The 19130-nt window shown below is 53.9% G+C and overlaps 3 protein-coding genes across 3 annotated transcripts; 1 reads left to right on the top strand and 2 right to left on the bottom strand.

Annotated features, from left to right (window-relative positions):
- The first annotated feature begins 86 nt into the window (after positions 1-86).
- On the top strand, positions 87-6620 carry MLST8 (MTOR associated protein, LST8 homolog). Its single transcript, XM_064153468.1, has 8 exons — positions 87-396; positions 665-716; positions 817-979; positions 1071-1146; positions 3883-4035; positions 4218-4342; positions 4904-5067; positions 5895-6620. Exons 1-8 carry the CDS (start codon positions 268-270, stop codon positions 6011-6013), a joined length of 981 nt encoding a protein of 326 aa, XP_064009538.1. The 5' UTR covers positions 87-267; the 3' UTR covers positions 6014-6620.
- Positions 6620-12728, bottom strand: BRICD5 (BRICHOS domain containing 5). Its single transcript, XM_064153469.1, has 6 exons — positions 12693-12728; positions 10793-10924; positions 9856-10008; positions 8760-8867; positions 7539-7692; positions 6620-6852 (listed from the first exon to the last, which is right to left on the bottom strand). The coding sequence occupies exons 1-6, from the start codon at positions 12726-12728 to the stop codon at positions 6758-6760; spliced, it is 678 nt and encodes a 225-aa protein (XP_064009539.1). The 3' UTR covers positions 6620-6757.
- A 2105-nt stretch (positions 12729-14833) lies between these two features.
- PGP (phosphoglycolate phosphatase) lies at positions 14834-19017 on the bottom strand. Its single transcript, XM_064153464.1, has 2 exons — positions 18373-19017; positions 14834-17279 (listed from the first exon to the last, which is right to left on the bottom strand). Exons 1-2 carry the CDS (start codon positions 18995-18997, stop codon positions 16954-16956), a joined length of 951 nt encoding a protein of 316 aa, XP_064009534.1. The 5' UTR covers positions 18998-19017; the 3' UTR covers positions 14834-16953.
- Positions 19018-19130: the final 113 nt, after the last annotated feature.

Raw genomic sequence — 19130 nt, 5'->3', positions numbered from 1 at the left:
CGGCTTCCCCCCTCGTCCCCGCACATGGTAGCGCCCTTCCTGCCGACCGCGCATGCGCTCCTGTCGGCTCGGCCCCGCCCCGGAGGGGGGCGCACTGCCGCGGCCGCTTCGCGCATGCGCATTGCCAGCGCCGGCCGCCGGTACCGGGAGCGAGTGGGGACCGGGCTCCGCGGCTCCCGTGCTGCTGCAGGAGGGTCGGGGCGCTAACAGGAAGAACCGGCGTGGGACTGGAAGCGGGAGGCCTGAGCCGGCCCCGGCGGCGGGACCATGAACGCGGCGCAGGGCACGGTGGGCAGCGACCCGGTCATCCTGGCCACGGCCGGCTACGACCACACGGTGCGGTTCTGGCAGGCGCACAGCGGCATCTGCACCCGCACCGTGCAGCACCAGGACTCCGTATCCCTCACCGCCGGGCCAGGGGACTGCCGGGACCGGGAGGGATGGAAGAGGCCTACGGGGAAGAAGAAAAGCCTGAGGAGGCCGAGGAGGGATGGAGGGAAGAAGGAGGGGTGGCGGAGGGGAGACCTGGGGGGCCAGGGGAAGCCTACGGTCACCCCACAGGCACCGTGAGCTCGATGTCACACCACGCATTTGGGAGCCCTCGGTACTAGCGATCGAGCCTCGGCTGTTGCTTCCCCTTACCGACCTTAACGAGCCCCGGCAGCAGGTGAACGCTCTGGAGATCACGCCGGACCGCAGCATGATCGCTGCTGCAGGTGAGACCCCCCCCAGCTCCCCGCCGGGCCAGGCATGAGTGGCCCTGGGCACGGGCTGGGGGACACGGGGTGACTCTGGTGACCCCGGTGGCTGCTGCAGGCTACCAGCACATCCGCATGTACGACCTCAACTCCAACAACCCCAACCCCGTCATCAACTACGACGGCGTCAGCAAGAACATCACCTCCGTGGGCTTCCACGAGGACGGGCGCTGGATGTACACGGGCGGGGAGGACTGCATGGCCAGGATCTGGGACCTGAGGTGGGCAGAGGCAGCAGCAGCAGCACCCCAGAGGTGGTGGAGCTGGTCACCCGTGCGCCATCCTCACTCCTTCCTCACTCTTTCCTGACAGGTCTCGTAACCTCCAGTGTCAGCGGATTTTCCAGGTGAATGCTCCTATTAACTGCGTCTGCCTCCACCCCAACCAGGTGAGCACCAGCCTCCTGCATGGCCTCCCTTCTCCCCCACAGTCCGGCTCTTCCATGATCTCCCACCCTGTGCTTTACTGTGGCTTCACCAGGTAGACCTGAGGGGCTGCAGAAGACTCTCCTGGGAAAAGATCTGGGGATGGTGACCTTCCTGGTGGCACAGACCCACAAGCTCTTGGTGGCATTGCTGGATGCACCCAGGCTGCCCCTCACCAAGCTGCTGGTGCTGCCAGCTTTGGGTTGGTGTTGGAATACCCCTACATGGCTGTGCTGGCGTGGCCTGTAGGAGGGGACAGTCACAGAGTCAAAGAATCGTTTGGGTTGGAAAAGACCTTTGAGGTCATTGAACTAGATGATCCTTGTGGTCTCTTCCAACCCTGACTGATTCTATGACAACTAAGCACAGATTATCACTACTGCATGATCATCCACTCCAGTGATTCTCTAACTAAGCCTGGTGCTAAGCTCTGTCCCTCTCCACCACATCTCTGCAACTCTGAAATGCTTCCAGAGATGGGGATTCAGCCACCTCCCTGGGCAGCCTGTTCTAGTCTTTGAGAACCCTTTCAGTCAAGAGTTTTCTTCTAAAGTTCAAGCTAAATCTCCCCTGGTGCAACTTGAGGGTCCTTTGGGGTCATATCCATCGCAAGGGATGTGATGGGAGTGGAACTGGTTGCACGGAGCAGGTTGGGAAGGTCGAGGTGGCACCACCACCAAGGAAAAGAATATCTTTTGTCCCTCTTACCTTCAGGGCTTGGGTCAGTTTTGCTGGAGATTCAGCATTTGGCTCCAAAGCTGCCCTTGAGAGATGAGGCTGAGGAGCAGAGGTATGAGGATGAGAAGCACTGAGATGAGGCTGAGGAGCAGTGATTCATAGAATGGGCTGGGTTGAAAGGGACTTAAAGATCATCCAGTTCCACACCCCCAGCCATGGATGGGGACACTTCCTACTAGTCCAAGCTGCTCAAGGCCTCATCCAACCTGGCCTTGAACACCTCCAGAGAGGAGGCATCCACAACCTACCTGGACAACCTGTTCCAGTGCCTCACCACCATCCCTAGAAAGAATTTCTTCCTAGCCTCCTGTCTCAGTCTCCTCTCTTTCAGAGAGGTTGGTGTTTACTTCTCAGCCCATCAGTCTAGCTCACTGAAGTCTTCACCTGAAGGCAACCTCAAGGGTTGAGGCAGTGATGCTATTGTTGAAGCAGAGACTTCAGTCTGAGGGACCTCCCCTGCAGAGGTGGTGCTAAACCTTACTTTCACCCACAACCTTTCCAGGACTTGAGTCACTCTGCAGTCTCTCTGCAGCAACGCTGATCCAGTTATCCCAGTGGGATTTCTCCTGGCTTCCATGATGTCTTTAGCAATTGCATTTAACCCTAGGGGTGAAGCCTTCATCTCTGGAGGCATTCCAAACACACCTCACTGTGTTCCTGTGTGACCCTCTCTAGGTGACCCTGCCTTGGCAGAGGGGGTTGGACTGGATGATCTCCAGAGGTCCCTTCCAAACTCTAAGATGCTCTAATTCTGCTAGGAGAGGGGAGGTGGGGGAAGGATTGAGGTGTCCAGAAGATGCTTCTGCATTGTGCAGGCAGCTAAATATATCAAGTGGTGATCATCTTCCTCAGAGGCAGCCTTTGCTCACAGGTACAGGATTAGCTCTGCCTGATGACCTGATCTCCTCTAGGGACCCTGCTAAAGTTATGGACAGCGCAAGACAGTCGATAAAAGCCCTGCTGCTGGTGGAGAGCTGCCAGCATTGTCTTCTGCTCTAAGCATGGGATTGCAGCCAGAACTCCTGCCCTTCAGCTGGCTTTTGTCCTTCCCCTAAGAAGGGAAGAGAGAAAAAAAACATTTAGGCTCCTGGTTTTCAGGTGTCTGTGCACTCTTGAGTGCTTCAGTTGTTCACTGGCCAAGTTGCTTCTTAATGCCAGCTTCTCAGATGTGCTGAAAACCATTTGGCTTCTGTGGGTGGTGTTTGGAGCTGGAGATGTGTGGTGATGCTGGAATCCAGGCAGCTGCTGCCTGCTCTAGGCTTTAGCAAATGCTTGTGTGAAGGCAAACAGAGTTTGGGCAGAGCCCAGAAGGAGATCAGTTTTGGGCCCATCACTCCAAGAAGGGCATTGATGTGCTGGACTAGGTCCAGAGAAAAACTGTGAAGCTGGGGAAGGGTCTGGAGAGCAGGGCTGGTGAGGAGCAGCTGAGGGAGCTGGAGAAGAGGAGACTGAGGGGAGGCCTGGCTTTCTACAACTCCCTGAAAGCAGGCTGGAGACAGGTGGGTTTGGTCTCTTCTCCCTAGTATCAGGTGATAGGAGAGGAAAAGGCCTGAAATTGTGTCAGGGGAGGTTTAGGTTGGAGGTTAGAAAAAATTGTCCTGCTGCAAGAGTGGTCAGGCATGGGAAGAGGCTGCCCAGAGAGGTGGTGGAGTCACCATTCCTGGAGGTGTGGCCATGGCACTTTGGGACATGGCTTGATGGCCATGGTGGTACTGGGTTGATGGATGGACTCAATGATCTTAGAGGGCTTTTCTAACCCAAACCATTCTATGATCAGGACTCTGTACATGAAGCTGCTCCTGCTGGAGACCCAAACCAGCACAGTGCAGAGGAGACTGAGACAAAACAGGACCTTGAGTCTTAAAACCACAGCAAGGCTTCAAGTGGTGCTCCACAGGCACCCACTTGAGGTGCTGCTTGGAGTTTCTCCTCAGAAAGATGCAGCTGCTCTTTCTTTGCAGGCAGAGCTCATTGTGGGTGATCAGAGTGGAGCCATTCACATCTGGGACCTGAAGACTGACCACAACGAGCAGCTGATCCCAGAGCCTGAGGTGTCAGTGAATTCAGTCCACATCGACCCTGATGCCAGCTACATGGCAGCTGTCAACAGCTCGGTGAGCTCTGGTGGCCTCCAGCCTGCCATGGGCTTTGTGGTGCTGGGCTGTGCCTGTGGGCAGAGCCAGCTGCTCTGCAGCCAACAGCTTGCCTGTGCTGTGGGTGGATGTGGAAAGTCCAGGCTGCTTTGAGGTGGCTGAGCACCACCAGCCCCAGCCACAGATTTGCCCTCTTGCTGCAGGGAAACTGCTACGTGTGGAACCTGACAGGTGGCATCGGAGAGGAGGTGACCCAGCTGATCCCCAAGACCAAGATCCCCGCACACAACCGCTACGCCCTGCAGTGCAAGTTCAGCCCTGACTCCACGTGAGTGCCTGCCAGGGGACAGACTGGCACTGGGGGCCAGGTGTGCCTCCAGCTGTTGATTCATGCTGTCTCCACACTGCCCTGTAGGAGCCGGAGAGAGCAATGAGGTCTCCCCTCAGCCTCCTTTTCTCCATTGAAAATCCCCACTTCTCTCACCAGCCCTCCAGACCCTTCATCAGCTTCACTGCCATTCTGTGGACTGTCCTTCTTGGAGTGAGGGCCCAAAACTGAACCCAGGCTTGGAGGCATCAAGGCAGAGGACATTCTGGCACTGGGGTGCTGTCAGTGACATCCCACCCTCATGCTCTGTGCTCTCAGCAGACTTTGCAGCCATGAGCTGCTCTTAACAGCTGGGATTGAATTGATCCCAGGGAGCAAAGTGCTCTTGGTGTGCTCCTTCAGCAAGTCTCTTCAGCTCTAATGTCCCAGAGCCAGATGGTCCAGGTGGAGATCAGTGTGATTATGACAGACTCTCCACTTCCTTACTGTTCCACACTAATGAAGCCCTTGGGCACACAGTATGACTAATAAGGTTGCCCTCACCCTGTCTTTTCTTTGCAGGCTCTTGGCTACATGTTCTGCAGATCAGACCTGCAAGATCTGGAGGACTTCCAATTTCTCTCTGATGACAGAGCTGAGCATTAAGAGCAATAACCCAGGGGAGACATCTCGGGGCTGGATGTGGGACTGTGCCTTCTCAGGGGACTCCCAGTACATTGTCACAGGTGAGGCACCACTGCTGTCCTGCCCTTGGCCCACCACTTGGTGTGGGCAGCAGCAGCATGGCACCTGCCAGTTTCTCTGAGACACTTCCAAACCCTCCTGCACCACTGGATGTGAAAGCAAAGCACCCAACCTCACACACATGACACAGTTCATCAGCTCCTCCAGCATTTTGCCTGAGCTGCAGTGGGGAGTCTCTTGGAGCTGGCAAGATGATCTCCCTGTGCAGGTTATGTCACCTGTGAGTGATGTTGCTCCTGTGTGCAGCCCAGCAGTCCCTTCAGAACATCCAGGCTGTCATTTTCACATTAACTTGTCTCTGAAATAGTTAAAACCTTACTTAACGCAGAGCTGCTGCTCTGCACAGCTCTTCAGCCACCCACAGCTCTAACAGTAGTTGAGGCAAACAGGAGAAAGTCTTTGTGTGACCAGGAAAGGGGCAAAGAGGAATGAAAAATGTCCTGCTCTTCTGGAGGAGAGAAGGCTGAGGGGATCTTACTGATCTTTACAAGTATCTGAAGGGTGGGGGGCTAGGTGCCAGACTCTTTTCAGTGGTATCCTGTGATAGAACAAGGGGCAATGGACACAAACTGGAACCCAGGAAGTTCCATCTCAACATGAGGAGAAACTTGTTTGATAGGAGGGTGCTGGAGCAGGCTGCCCAGAGGTTGTGGAGGCTCCTTGCCTGAAGGCTTTCAAAGCCCACCTGGATGCGTTCCTGTGTGACCTGCTTTAGGTGATCCTGCTTTGGCAGGGGGGTTGGACTGGGTGATTTCCAGAAGTCCTTTCCAAGCCTTACTGTTCTTTAATTCTTTTCACTCTGTTCCAGCCTCATCTGATAACCTGGCCAGGCTTTGGTGTGTGGAGACAGGAGAGATCAAGAGGGAGTACAGCGGCCACCAGAAAGCAGTTGTCTGCCTCGCTTTCAATGACAGCGTGCTGGGATAAGATGGTTGGGAAGGAGAGGACCTCTGCGTGTTGTCCCTTGTCTTACAGTGGCAAACACCTGTGCTGGAGCCTGAGACACACACTTGTAGTCACTCCCTCTGACAGAGAGGGCTTGGGCTGTGGAGGGAGCAGCTGACACCAGGCTTCAGCTCCGTGCAGAACCAAAACGTGTGTGGCCTCTAAGGGAGGACAGAAGGGAAGGGGAGAGGGCTGCACAAGCCCACTGAAGGGAGCAGGGTAGAGTTCAGCTGGAGGAATCCCTGTGGCAGGGCTGCTGCCAGCTTTGTGATGTTCTTATACCCCTAAAGTGGGGACAAAACAAATCAGCCTTTCTGAATGGCGGGGAGAGGCTAAGCAAGGAGAGGAAAGGCAGCAGCTGCTGTCTTGGTTTGCAATCCCTTTATTCAAAGTGTATGTCACTTGGAGAGCTGCAGCCCTACAGAGCCACCCACCCCCACCAGGTTTCACAGCTGTGTGTGGAAGGGGGCAGGCAGCCACGAAACAGGAGCTGCTCCACACGATTCCTCTAGGCCTGGATCTCCTACTACCTACGGACAAGGTGCAGCCCTAGAGCAGAGCTGTAAATAAAGTGTCTGGACTGACAGTGCCCAGCAGAGTCCTGGTTTTCCTGAAGTCTGGTTCAGGAATAATGTAGCTGTGTTACCTTCCTTGCTGAAAAAAGAGGCTTTCCAGGAATCCAGTTCAAGTATGTAGGGCAGCAGAGGGCACCTGTGGTGGCAGGACTTACTCGGGGAGGTAATAGAAGCAGATAGAGACACAAATGTTGCTTGGGAAACAGATGTCAATGCACAGGTAGATCAGGCGCTGCTTCCCGGGACCTGCCAAATGAGCAAGGACAGCAGCAGGGTGTGAGGAAAGCTCTGCAGTCCCTGGAGAGCCTCAGGGAATGACCGTGCTCATTAAAGCTGGAGTAGGAGAGAGCAGGGTGAGCTCAGCAGGCTGCTGAAGGTGACAAGTGTTAAGCCAACAGCGTGACGGGGAGCTGCTTGGTGTTGGGGTTGTGCCGCACTGCCCAGGGAAGGGAGCTCACAGCCTTTGCCAGGTGGCATCGTGGGGCACTGCAAGACTGTGGGTACAATCCAGGCTCAGGGATGACTGAGCAGTGGTTTGACACTGAAGTAAAGTCACCTGTCCCCTGCTCCTGGGACGTGCAGCAGAGCCTGCTCTCTACAGCTGTATGAAAGAAGGTTGGAGTGAGGCTGATGTTGCCCTCCTACCCCAAGTGACTAATGACAGGACAAGAAGAAATGGCCTCAAGCTGCACCAGGGAAGGTTTAGGTTGGATATTAGGAAACATTTCCTGCAAGAGGGGTCAGGCATTGGAAGAGGCTGCTCAGGGGAGTAGTGGAGTCATCATCCCTGGAGGTGTCCAAGAAACAGGTAGATGTGGCTCTCTGGGACATGGTCTGGGTGGAAAGCTGGACTCGATGATCCCAGAGGTCTTTTCTGACCTTGGTGATTCTATGACTCTATTCCCTTTTGCCGAGGGACACATCCAACTTACCCTCCCCTCTCCTGACCCAGAAGATGGATGTCTGGTCACACAGGGTCTGCACAGCCTCCCCCAGGCTTTTGGGGTCCACCTCTTCCCCTGCCAGAATGCCCAGGAACTCCCGGTAGTACTTGGTCTGGTTGTTCTGAGGCAGCAGCTGATGAGCCTGAAAGAAATGTCCCTGTTAATTCCTCCCGAGGCTCTTTGACCCTCCTAGCACTGCTCTTCAGCCCTCTTCTCACCCTCAAGGCACCCAAGGAGCACTTCCCATCCCAGCAGTAAGGGCTGGTTTCTCCTAGCAGCTGCCCCATCCTACCAGGCTCACTCTCTGCCCCAGCCATGGTGACCCACAGCAGCCCTGTCCCCTGCAGACACAGCACTGGAGGGGTGATGCAGGTCAGCATCCTTTATCCCCATGGTGGCTGGGACAGGACAAGGATGAGCTGAGGTTCTTCAGACCCTGTTTGATGGCCACATGGACTGCTGGTAGCCCTGGCACCACCAGCTCATTTACTTCCATGAAGGAACCTCAGAACAGGGCAAATGCTTTCTCTTTGCATCCCCTTTGACAGCCTCCTGTGGGTGCTGTGATCTTGCACTCCTCTGCCTTAAACCCTGCTCACCCTTTCCCAGCTGGGTGGAAGCAGCAGCAGAGGGACAAGGAACCTCCAGGAGCCCCCGAGGAAAAATGGAGAGCAGATGGCAGGTGAACAAAAACCAGGCCCTTGTTTCCTTGAAACAGAATCTGCTCCATGCATCCATTAACATTTTGTTCAGAGGGTCCTGGAGAGGTGGTTTCCTTCAACCTTTTCCCCTGGGAACTGCTACTAAATCCTCTTTGTTTTTTGTTTCTTGGGTTTTTGAGCAGGTAACAGAATCCAGTGGGAGCAAGTCCCGTGTGAGTTCTGCTATTCACCTCTGTGGGACACAGCCCCCTGCCCTGCCCTGCAGCCCTGCTGGTTCTCACAGCAGAAAGGATCTTAGCTGCTTTGAGACCAGCAGAGCTCTGCTCTTACACGACACCAACCCCCAGCAGTGAACTCCACGTTCCCTCAGCTCCTAGTGCCCAGCTGGAAGAGCCCCTGCCCTCCTTTAGCCATACTGGAGACGCTGGTGTTAGTCACCAAATCCAGGCAGCAAAGGGCCTCCAGCGAGCCAGGGCTCTGTGCAAAGCCCAGATCATCACCCCCATCCTCTCAGCCAGCCCAGGGAATGGCCACAGCAGCTGCTCACTCTCTGCTCAGACATGTTGAGTGGTATCTGCAGGGTCTGGAGGTCCCAGGAGTCCATCCTCCTCAGGTAGCATGCATGCTGCTCCACAGGCTTGTAGCACACGTAGCCCTGCAAAGCACAGCATGGCCTGTGAGAGCAGAGCCTCCAGATGGGACTTTCCCCCTTCTGCCAAGTGCTAGGCCCTGTGCTTGGGTCACAACCACCCCAAAGATCCTCCAGGCTTGGTGCAGAGTGGCTGAAAAATGCCTGTCAGTAAAGGACCTGGGGGTGCTGGTTGAGAAGAGCTGAAGATGGGCAAGCAATGTGCTCAGGTGGCAAGGAAGACCACCAGCACCCTGGCCTGGATCAGCAATGGTGTGGCCAGCAGGAGGGGGGAAGAGATTGTCCCCCTGCACTTGGCACTGATAAGGTCACAACTCAAATCCTGGGTTCAGTTTGGACTCCTTACTCCAAGAAGGACATTGAGGGGTTGGGAGCTGGTCCAGAGAAGGAAAACAAAGCTGGTGAAGGGTCTGCAGAACAGGGCTGGTGAGGAGCTGCTGAGGGAACTGGGGATGTTTAGCCTGGAGAAAAGGAGGCTGAGCAGAGACCTCACTGCTCTCTACAACTCCCTGAAAGGAGGCTGGAGCCAGGTGGGTTTGGTTTCTTCTCCTGAGAAGTACAGAATGAGGAAATGGCCTCAAGTCGCCCCAAGGGAGGTTTAGATTGGACACAAGGAACAATTCCTTTACTGCAAGAGTGGTCAGGCATTGGAAGAAGCTGCACAGGGAGGTGGTGGAGTCCCCATCCCTGGAGGTGCTCAAGAAACCTGTGGCCATGGCACTTTGGCACATGGCTTGATGGCCACGGTGGTGTTGGGCTGATGTTTGGACTCAATGATCTTAGAGGCCTTTTCCAACTAAATCAATTGTATGCTTCCACCATTCTATGACCTTCCTTTACTAGAAGTACAGAGAGAGGAACCAAACAGCAGCTGGTTGATGTTTGTCCTGGTCTACACTTCCTGCTCCCACCCCAGCAGCTCTTCTCTCAGCAGCTTGGGCTCCCCTGCTCATTCCCATGCTAAGGAGGCAAGGAACTGCAGCAGCAGACTCACGTTCCTGCTGTCATACAGCACCACGGCGCTCTGGTTACTCTGGGAGGTTATGTAGTAGGTCACAGTGCTCCTGGCCTTGTCCACCAAGGCTGTCTGGTTCCTCAGAGGGTCCTGCTGGCCCTGGAGCGTTAACCGGACAAGCTGAGAGCCAGCCTGGGCACAAAGAGAGAGAGGAAAGCACCAAGCATCAGCTGCTCAGTGCTTGTCTACAGCTGGTGAGGGAACTAGGGCTGAAAAGGAGGCTGAGGAGAGACCTCATTGCTCCCTACAGCTCCCTGAAAGGAGATTGGAGTGAGCTGGGGGTTGGTCTTTTCTCCCAAGGAACAAGTGACTTGCACCAAGGAAAGTTTAAGTTGGACACAAGGAAAAATTTCTTTCCCTTCAGAGTTGTCAAGGCCTGGCCCAGCCTGCCCAGGGCAGTGGTGGAGTCCCCATCCCTGGAAAGGTTTCAGAGCTGTGGAGGTGTGGTGCTGGGGGCTATGGTTTAGTGGTCACCTGGCAGTGCTGGGTTAAGGGTTGGGATCAATAACCTTCGAGGTCTCTTCCAACCAAAACGATTCTATGATTCTCTGATCTCCCCACCAGTATCCACACCCAGACCCTTCACTGCTTCATCTGTGTTACTCAGCAGCAGAGGATCAACCTCTAACCCAACGGAGAGAAGCAGATGTGACAGGACAAGGGCTGATGGCTTAAACTAAATGTCAGATTCAGACTGAAGGGAAGGAAGAGATTTTTCACAGTGGTGAGACCCTAGCCCAGGTTGCTCAGAGGTTGGGAGATGCCCCAAGCCTGGAACCATTGCAGGTCAGGTTGTTCAGGGATCTGTGCAACCTGGTCTATCTGCAGATGTACCTGCTAACTGCAGGGGGTGGGAATGAATGGGCTTTAAAGGTTCTTTTGTCCCAAACCAGTTTGGGATCCTATGATCACTTACCTGGGCAGAGCTGGGGGAGAAGCTGAGAACCCCTAGGATGCTGATGCCAACCACTGCAAAGAACAAAGCAATGGACAAGATGATCCAAAAAGTGCTGGTCGGAGCTGTGGGGTGAGCTGCAGCCCTCCTGTCCTGGAAGCCAAGGCAAGAGGAGGAGAAAACAGGAGTTAGACCCAACCCTTACCCTGGTTATTCTTTACCATCAAGTGCAATTCCTTCTCATGACACAAGTAATTGTGCAGACTGCTGGAGTTTGGGGGCAGAACACTGCAGCAGCCCTGGAATAACAGCACTTGGATCCCACACTGATGGAGTTTCAGATCCAGCATCCCAGTAACCAGCACTCCCACAGCCAAGCACTTTCCTTCTGCAGCCAGAGAGCCACATTAAAGCCACCAAGAAGACCAGGGCCTGTCTCTGCTGCTCTCAGGCACCAAATTATTTTGCTTTGTAGCAGGGTTCCTCAGGAGAACCATCAGTATTTGAGACAGGCTCTGGACAGCTTCTTTGCCCCTTCCTAGTTTGCTTTGCCCCTTTGGCTGCACTTTATTTGCTTGGACAGGCTGTAAGAGTCGGGGCTGTTCCTCCTGAAGAGAAGGCTCTGGGAAGAATTTAGAGCAGTCTCCCAGCACCTGAAGGGGGCTGCAGGAGAGCTGGGAAGGGCCTTTGATAAGGGCCTGTATTAGGCTGAAGATTAGGAAGAAATTCTTTCCAGGGAGGGTGGTGGTGGTGAGACACTGGAACAGGTTTCCCAGAGAGGCTGTGGATGCTCCCTCCCTGGATGTGTTCAAGGCCAGGTTGGACAGGACCTTAGCAGCCTGCTCTAGTGGAAGGTATCCCTGCCCATGGTGGGGAATTTGGAACTAGATGATCTTTAAGGTCCCTTCCAACCCAAAACATTCTATGAATCTTGGCAATTTGTTCTCCGTGCAGACCAAGCTGCCGCTTGAAGCAAAAGCAGCTTGGCAGTCCTCGAGTGGCTCTGTTAAAACTGAATTCTGACATTCAAACAATGAAATGTAAAGGAATGGCACATCAAACCACGTTTACAAAGCAGAAACAATGTGCTTTCAGGCAGCCCAACTGCACAGTCCACATTGAAAAGGATAAAAGTTTCTCCACCCTCCGAACACAGAGAAATTTGATGCCCACGGTTAGATCTGCTACAGCCACAGCAGGAAGGAGCTTCTCAAGCCTCCATGCTGAGGATCTTTTCTAGTTAGTGGTCTTTATTTTTTTGATGTTCCACAATTTCCAGATACATTCCACCAGAGAAGCAGCCAGTCTAGCAAAGTGAAAAGTGCCCAGCGCTGAGCTCTTAGCAATTCAAACCAGCAAAGTTCAAGCCCTACAGCAAACAGAACCCTAACAAGATCCTCTCAGGTGGGAAAGGTGCAAATAAAGCATTCCAGTGAGTTTTACCCCTCAGCAGCTCATGCTGCTGAGCTGCTCTGCAGCCTTAAAAGTCAGGGCTCTCTGGCATCTCTGACCCACCCACCCTGCCCTGCCTTGCTGCACTGTGGGTTGATGCTGTAGAATCCGTTGGGCTGGAGAAGACTTCCAAGATCATCAAGTCAAACCTTCAACCTAACACCACTATGGCCTTTAAACCTTGTCCCAAACTGCCATGTCCACAAGGTTACTGAACACCTCCAAGGATGGCAACTCCACCACCTCTCCCTGGGCAGCCTGCTCTGATGCCAGACCAACACTGCATCAGTCCAGGCACTCACAAGAAAATCCAGCTGAGGATCAGGAGCTGAGCTGTGCGGTGATGAGGCTAGGGGGGAACAAAACCTTACCAGGATCCACAGGGACAGCAGGAGCTCAGCCCCCTCAAAAGAGGAGCCAAGCAAGCACGGAGTAGGGTTCTGCAATAACTGGGGGCCCAGATACTCACTGCAGAGGCATCGCTGGTGCTGCTCCCACCCTCCATCCTCCCCTTCAGACCAGGACCCGGCTGCTGCGGCTCTGCCTCCTGACAATGCTCTCACTGTGCATGATACCAGCTCCAGCACGCCTGGGACACCTAAGTGTGCATCCCTGACACATAACCCCCTGTCCCTCACAGCCAAAGGACTTCCCAGCCAGCAGCTCCTCAGCTCAGACCCACAGGAGGGTGAAACTTTAGAGCTGCCACCTGCACAGAGGAGAACTGGAGCGGGGGTTGAGGCCCCAGGCTGCTGAGACATGCTGTCAGGGCACAAAACTACTCTTCCTGCTCACCTTGTGAGATGGATGAGGGGGGTGGGTGGGTGACAAAGCGGGACTTTGTCCCAGCCCTCCCTGCTGGCAAGCCCCAAGAGCAGGAGCGGGTGAGTCTCATTAGGAGATACAATGAACAGAGCAAAGTGGCAGCCTGCCCTTGTCAGCAGTGATTTCTGTGTTTCCACACGGGCTGTGTTCTGCTGGAGCTCCGTGGGCTGGAGCCAACTGTGGAGCCTGCAGAGCTGCCCCACAAGCCTTGCTGTGCAGGCAAGTTTGTGTTCCACCTATGGACCTTGTTTTCTTCAGAGCTGATCCCTACTCCAAGGTCACAGCCACAACCCAAGCATCTCTGCTCCAAGGTCACGGCCACAACTCGAGCATCTCTGCTCCAAGGTCACAGCCACAACTCGAGCATCTCTGCTCCAAGGTCATGGCCACAACCTGAGCTATACTCTTGCTAACACCCATGTGCTGTAACAATAAACACCTGATGGGGAACAGCACTTCCATATTGCCAAGTGTGCTTTTCCTGAGCAGCCCAGGAGACCCCCAGAGAGAGCTTTGTGGTTTTGAAACTTGCCAGGTAGGTGTAACCTGGAATGGAGGTGAGGAGAAGCTCAGCAGAATTCCCTCATGTTGTGTCTACCAAGAGAAAATTCAGCTCTCAGACATCCCATCAAGCAAAGCCCAGGACTGATCAACTCAGCCAAGAGCAGCTCATCCTGGAGCTTCTTGACATCAAGGCATGAACAATTCCCTTTCCCACTTATTTTCTCTAGGTCAGAAAATAAACTTTCAGGAATCACAGAACTGTTTTGATTAGGAGATGCCTTTAAGCTCATTGAGTTGAACCCTTAATCCAGTATTGCCAGGTCACCACTAAACCATGGCCCTCAGCACCACAGCTTTGAAACCCCTCCAAGGATGGGGATTCAACCACTGCCCTGGGCAGCCTGGGCCAGGCCTTGACAAGCCTCAAGGGCAAAAAAAATTTTGTGTCCAGCCTAAACCTTCCCTAGTGCAAGCCGAGGCCATTTCCTCTTGTCCTATCACTTGTTCAGTGGGAGAAGAAACCAACCCCCACCTGGCTCCATTCCCCTTTTACAGTTGTAGAGAGCCAGGAGGTCTCCCCTTAGCCTCCTTTTCTCCAGACTAAACAACCCCAGTTCCCACAGCTCCTCCTCACCAGACCTCTCCAGAGCCATCACCAGCTTTGTTGCCCTTCTTTGGTCACGCTCCATCACATGAAGATCCCCACCATCTTCTAGTTCCCATGTGACATGAGCTCAAACCCTGGACAAATACCAGCAAGAGTCAACCAATCATCACAGCTGAATGAGGATTGAAGACTGCAGCACCCCATGGTGCAGCTCTGATCAGAACAGAGCCATCTCAGAACCTTCTGCTTCTGTGAACAGAGGTTGCAGACCAGGCAGTACTCCCTACAGCACAGCATGGCATCTGATGCAGCAGTGCTTAGCAGAGGGCACTCAGAAGACAAGTTGGAACATGCAGACGGGGTGTTGTCCCCAGGGGCATTTCAACAGCCACACCTCATTGTCACAAATTTAAGCCCTGCCTCATCTAAGGCACAGGAAGGAAGGAAACTCTTCTTTCCATGAAAGGATTTTCACAACCTGCTCGGTGCTGTGCTCAGAGAAGCCAATCCCAGCCCCACACAGCTCTGGGTGCCCAAATCCAAGGAGTATTCTCCTGATCCTGTGTGTGAAGATTAAAGCAGATAAAACACAAACTGCATGCCTAAACTGCTAGAATTTCCACCCAGTGCAGCAGCAGCAGCACGGCTCAGAGAAGTGACTACAAAAGAGCAGGTGAAAGCAGGTTTCTAAGTTTAATGTGAATTCAAGTAGAGGTTGATAAACCGTTTGGAAGTGGATACAGAGATCTGAAGCATGATTGACACCTTTGCCGGCATGTTTCAGCAGATGTGGACCAAGGTGACAGTCTCCTCACACAGTGGGAAGGACCTGGCAGGAACAGGAGATGCTGGAACAGGGCTGGACACCTCCTCTGGCATCTTCTGCTATAGTTGACACACTGTAAGCACCAGACACAGGAACTGGATCAAAGATTACAACATCAAGTCAGCCCCTACCTGCCCTAGACCCATAATGTCCATTTCCACATCACCCAAAGTTCCACTTTGTAAGAATTTCCGTGACTTGAGTCACAGCCTTCCAGACAGGAGCAGTGGAAGAGATTTTCCATGTTCCTCACACAGCTCTCGAGTTCCAAACCAACAGCCCTTGACGAGAGCAGCAAATCCTGTGGGCTAACACCAAAAGACGACACAAACCACGAGGTTATTGCTGCACAAAGAAGGTGGCAAAGTCCAGCTCTGAGTGTCCAAGTGGAAGGCAATGGCATCAGCACTGATAACAGCTCTTGAGGAAGCTCAGGAAGAGGAAGGCAGGCCAGTGTTTAACTGCTGAGAGTGGGATCTGGGGAATAACATGTGTTACTTGCATATTCACCTAATTCTGTCAAAAGCTTTCAGCTGTGCCCTTTGATTGAGCCAGCAAGAAAATCTACCTCACAGTCTGCACTGTGCATCATCCAAACCCACGCAGTAAGCAAAATCATCACCTGAGGGAGCAAGCGCTGCCCACTGGACAAACAGCTGGTGCCAGGCCAGGCACACATGGAAGATCTCACCCTCAGGTATTTAAAGGAAGCACGTGCCACCATCACATCCAGCCAGTACCCCTACAGGACTCAGTGGAAAGCTGTACTACAGTTCTTCTACATCCACCCCCCTGGACTGGGCACTAATCCACGTTCTGCAAAGCCAAGCAGCTGCTGTGATGCTGAAGGGAAGAACTAACTCAGTACTGATCCATCTGGTTACTTCTGAGAAGCAGTGGCAATCAGGGACAATTCTAAGTGGCTACAGACCTTCTGCACTGCCAAAGGCAAGAGCTGAGAATGAAACCTACTGAGTGCCCTGAAGTCCATTCCTCTCATCCTCCCTTCTGGGAAACAAGATATATTATCATATACTCTATTTAAAGTTATAATTTATATAAATTCTGATAGAGATCTAGGATCAAAGTAGCTCTTGTATGTACAGAGGGAAAGCTTTCTATGCATTGAAGGTGCCGGAGCCCTGCAGCAGGCTGCCCAGAGAGGTTGTGGAGTCTCCTTCTCTGCAGATTCCAAATACAGATGGATATTGTGATCCTGGGCAAGCTGCTGTGGGTGACCACGTGCCTGGACTAGATGATCCTCAGAGGTTCCTTCCAGCCCAGAGCATGCTGGAATTCTGGGATGTGCATCCAACACTTGGACAAGAACAATACAATACACAGCAGATACTGCTTGTATTTTTTGAGTGGAATCATCCTAATCTGCATCTCAAGTGCAATTTACTAGGGTTAAGTAAATGAGGTGGAATTTCACTTTCTATGCCCTGAGGTCATGCTCACAGTGGATCTACTGCTACATAGGATCTGTCCAGAAATAATTCAAATCAATCTAAGGCCAAACACCAACCCTGCCAGCCACCATGTCTGCAAACACAGCCACTGCATTACTACACACTCTAAGAGTCATTTCCCTGAATAAACCAGACTGAGCTGCAGCCTGTTGGGGCAAGGACACATCACAAGGTGTTGGATTCTTTTTCCTTGGATCAACCAGCTCAACTTAGCTCAGCTCAGTCTAGAGGACAAGGTGACATCACAAACACTTGGATAGATGTGCTGCTATCGTTGAGAAAGAAGGCCCCAAGATGGGTGACATCACGATGCCCTCTTTGATCAAAGTGCATTGAGAGACCAAGGTAAACAAAAGCACATTGCAAGGACAGGAAGGTTAAAAAGCTAAGGGTTGCTAATTCCAGGTAGTATCTCATGAATATGTTACTGTCTCAAGGTGATTAATAGGGACCTTCCTCGGCCTACTGGTGCAGAGGCTGCAAATACTTTGCTCTCCTATTCCCCCAGAGCTGGGAGAAGGTCAGCTATGCTGTCAACGTAGTAATGGGGCACCAGGCTCTGCCTGGTAGGACAGTCACTCTCTTGGTGGCCCTTCACTTCCTCCAGTGTGGTGACCCCAGTGAGGGTGAGCAGAGTGGTGAGGCCACAGCTATTGCCCATCAGGATGTCTGTGTCCAGTCGATCTCCCACCATGATGGTCCGGGCTGGGTCGATGTTGAACTCACTGACCACGCAGTCAAACATGTAGCGGTTGGGCTTCCCCACGATGAAGGCCTCACGCTGGGCTGCCGTCTCCACCGCCTTCACGAGACAGCCAGTGCCTGGGGAGGAAAGAGAACCATGGAATCAGTAAGGTAAGAAAAAGCCTTTCAGGTCATAACCTAACCAGCATGACCGCTGAATTATACCCAGAAGCATATCTACATACTTCTTGAACACCTCCAGGGATGGTGACTCCACCACCTCCACGGGCAGCCTGTTCCAGTGCCTCCATTAAAGACTGCAGGAGACTTCAGGCATTAACAGATTAGTTGCTGAGCTTAAATAAGCTTTAAATAGAACAAACCACATTGCATCCTGTAGTTGCTGTTTGCTTGGCTTTGCTTCCAGCAGAAGAGCTGGATTTGCCAAAGCCCAAGGCCATCAGCTCTCAGTTTCCACCAGGATTTACCAAACACAACTCAAAACAGAACCTCCATAACCAGCCTAAATCAGAAGATAAGGTGGCTCCAAGGCTACAAACACCAACAACACCCACAGCTAGACAACAGCCTGCAGACAGCAAATTAATTCAGTAAGGAGTTGGAAGGTGTTGGGAGTCTCAGGCCACAATCATCACTGGACCAAAGGGCACATAAAGGTCACAGGAAGGTTCAATGTGCAGGCTGAAAAAGTATGAACACCCAGAGATTTCTGTGTTTGGGACCCCCCTCTGGAGACACCCTGCTTGATCTGATCCTGCTGCTGGACCAGTACATTAAATATCACTTTTATGAGATTCTGTGCTTGAGGCTCTGTTCTGGGAAACTGAGGATTCAGACTGAGCTCCTCTAACACCCAATATCCACACAGCACTCGGGGACGATAACCCCTCAGCTTTACCCAATGAGAGGGAAAGGAGTGGGTTAGAGATGGTGCACAAAACCTGGAATACTGCCCTATATGGAGATAAAAAAGTAATCACCAGTATCCGAATAAAGGACTAACAAGGATTCTCCCTATGTCAGGGGATGGAGTGAGAAGGTGAAGCTGCAAGCCTAACGCAGTGCAAGAATGTGCAAGCCTAATGCAGCACCAGATCCGGGGGGACCTCCTGATTCTGGGGCCTTGCCAAGGGCAGTCACCTCCCTACTCCCAGCAGACCCCAAGCGAGGTCGCCGACAGCCTCCCGGTCCCCTCCCTTGCCCCGCGCACCGGGGATGGCGGTGCCGCCTTCAAGCGGGAGGCGGTGGTCGCGGTTGGTGCCGACGAGGAGGCAGTCGGAACCGCCACGCAGGAGGTAGCGCAGGGCCTGGCACAGCTTGGCGTAGCTGAAGTGCTCGTCGAAACCGACGAGGACGGCGCGCACAGCGGGGTCGAGCGGCGCCTGGGCCCAGTCGGCGGGAGCAGGGCCGGGCAGGGCGGCAGGACCTGGCCCAAGGTGGCGGATACCGACGGCCTCTAACTCGGCGGCGAGAGCGGGGCTGCCAAGCACGTAGGCGGCGGCGCCCGGCGGCAGGGCCTGGCGGAGGTAACGGGCAGCGCAGTAAGCTGAGCCGAAGATGTGGCGGGTCTCGGCGGGCGGAAAGCCCAACCGCCGCAGCTTCTCGGTGTAGGCCACACGGGTCCGGCTGCTGTTGTTGGTCACGTAGCAGAGCCGCTTGCCCGCCGCAGCCAGCCGGCCCAGCGCCGCCGCCGCGCCGCCTACCGCCACCTCGCCCCGCCACAAGACACCATCGCAGTCGAAGAGCAGCGTGTCAGCGGCTGCCAGCACAGCCCGAGCTGTCTCAGCCTCCAACCGCCGGCACCGCTGCGATCCACCGCCAGCCACCGCCGCCATCGCCGCGCCTCAGCAGTGCGCTCGCCCCCGGGCTGCTCTGATTGGTCGCGCCGCGGCCTCCCTGAGCTCCCATTGGGTGGCGCTGCCGTGCTGACCCCGCCCATCTCCCCGCCTGCCACACTCTCCTTTCCCT

This window comes from Pogoniulus pusillus, chromosome 13, assembly GCF_015220805.1.
Source record: "Pogoniulus pusillus isolate bPogPus1 chromosome 13, bPogPus1.pri, whole genome shotgun sequence".
Classification (NCBI taxonomy): Eukaryota; Metazoa; Chordata; class Aves; order Piciformes; family Lybiidae; genus Pogoniulus; species Pogoniulus pusillus.
The sequence above is the reverse complement of the archived record's forward strand: the minus strand, read 5'-3'. Positions and strand labels throughout refer to the sequence as shown.

Bases quoted from the DNA above. Each gene is read 5' to 3' on its own strand.
- MLST8 (XM_064153468.1), top strand. From the start codon at position 268: ATGAACGCGGCGCAGGGCACGGTGGGCAGCGACCCGGTCATCCTGGCC. The intron at 397-664 runs GTATCCCTCACC...GAGCCCCGGCAG, and splicing joins CCGTGCAGCACCAGGACTCC to CAGGTGAACGCTCTGGAGAT. The intron at 5,068-5,894 runs GTGAGGCACCAC...ACTCTGTTCCAG, and splicing joins CTCCCAGTACATTGTCACAG to CCTCATCTGATAACCTGGCC.
- PGP (XM_064153464.1), bottom strand. From the start codon at position 18,997: ATGGCGGCGGTGGCTGGCGGTGGATCGCAGCGGTGCCGGCGGTTGGAG. The intron at 17,280-18,372 runs GTGCGCGGGGCA...TTTCCTCCCCAG, and splicing joins AGGCGGCACCGCCATCCCCG to GCACTGGCTGTCTCGTGAAG.
- BRICD5 (XM_064153469.1), bottom strand. From the start codon at position 12,728: ATGGAGGGTGGGAGCAGCACCAGCGATGCCTCTGCA. The intron at 10,925-12,692 runs GTGAGTATCTGG...CTTGGCTTCCAG, and splicing joins GCACCAGCGATGCCTCTGCA to GACAGGAGGGCTGCAGCTCA. The intron at 7,693-8,759 runs GTGAGCAGCTGC...CATTTCTTTCAG, and splicing joins TCAACATGTCTGAGCAGAGA to GCTCATCAGCTGCTGCCTCA.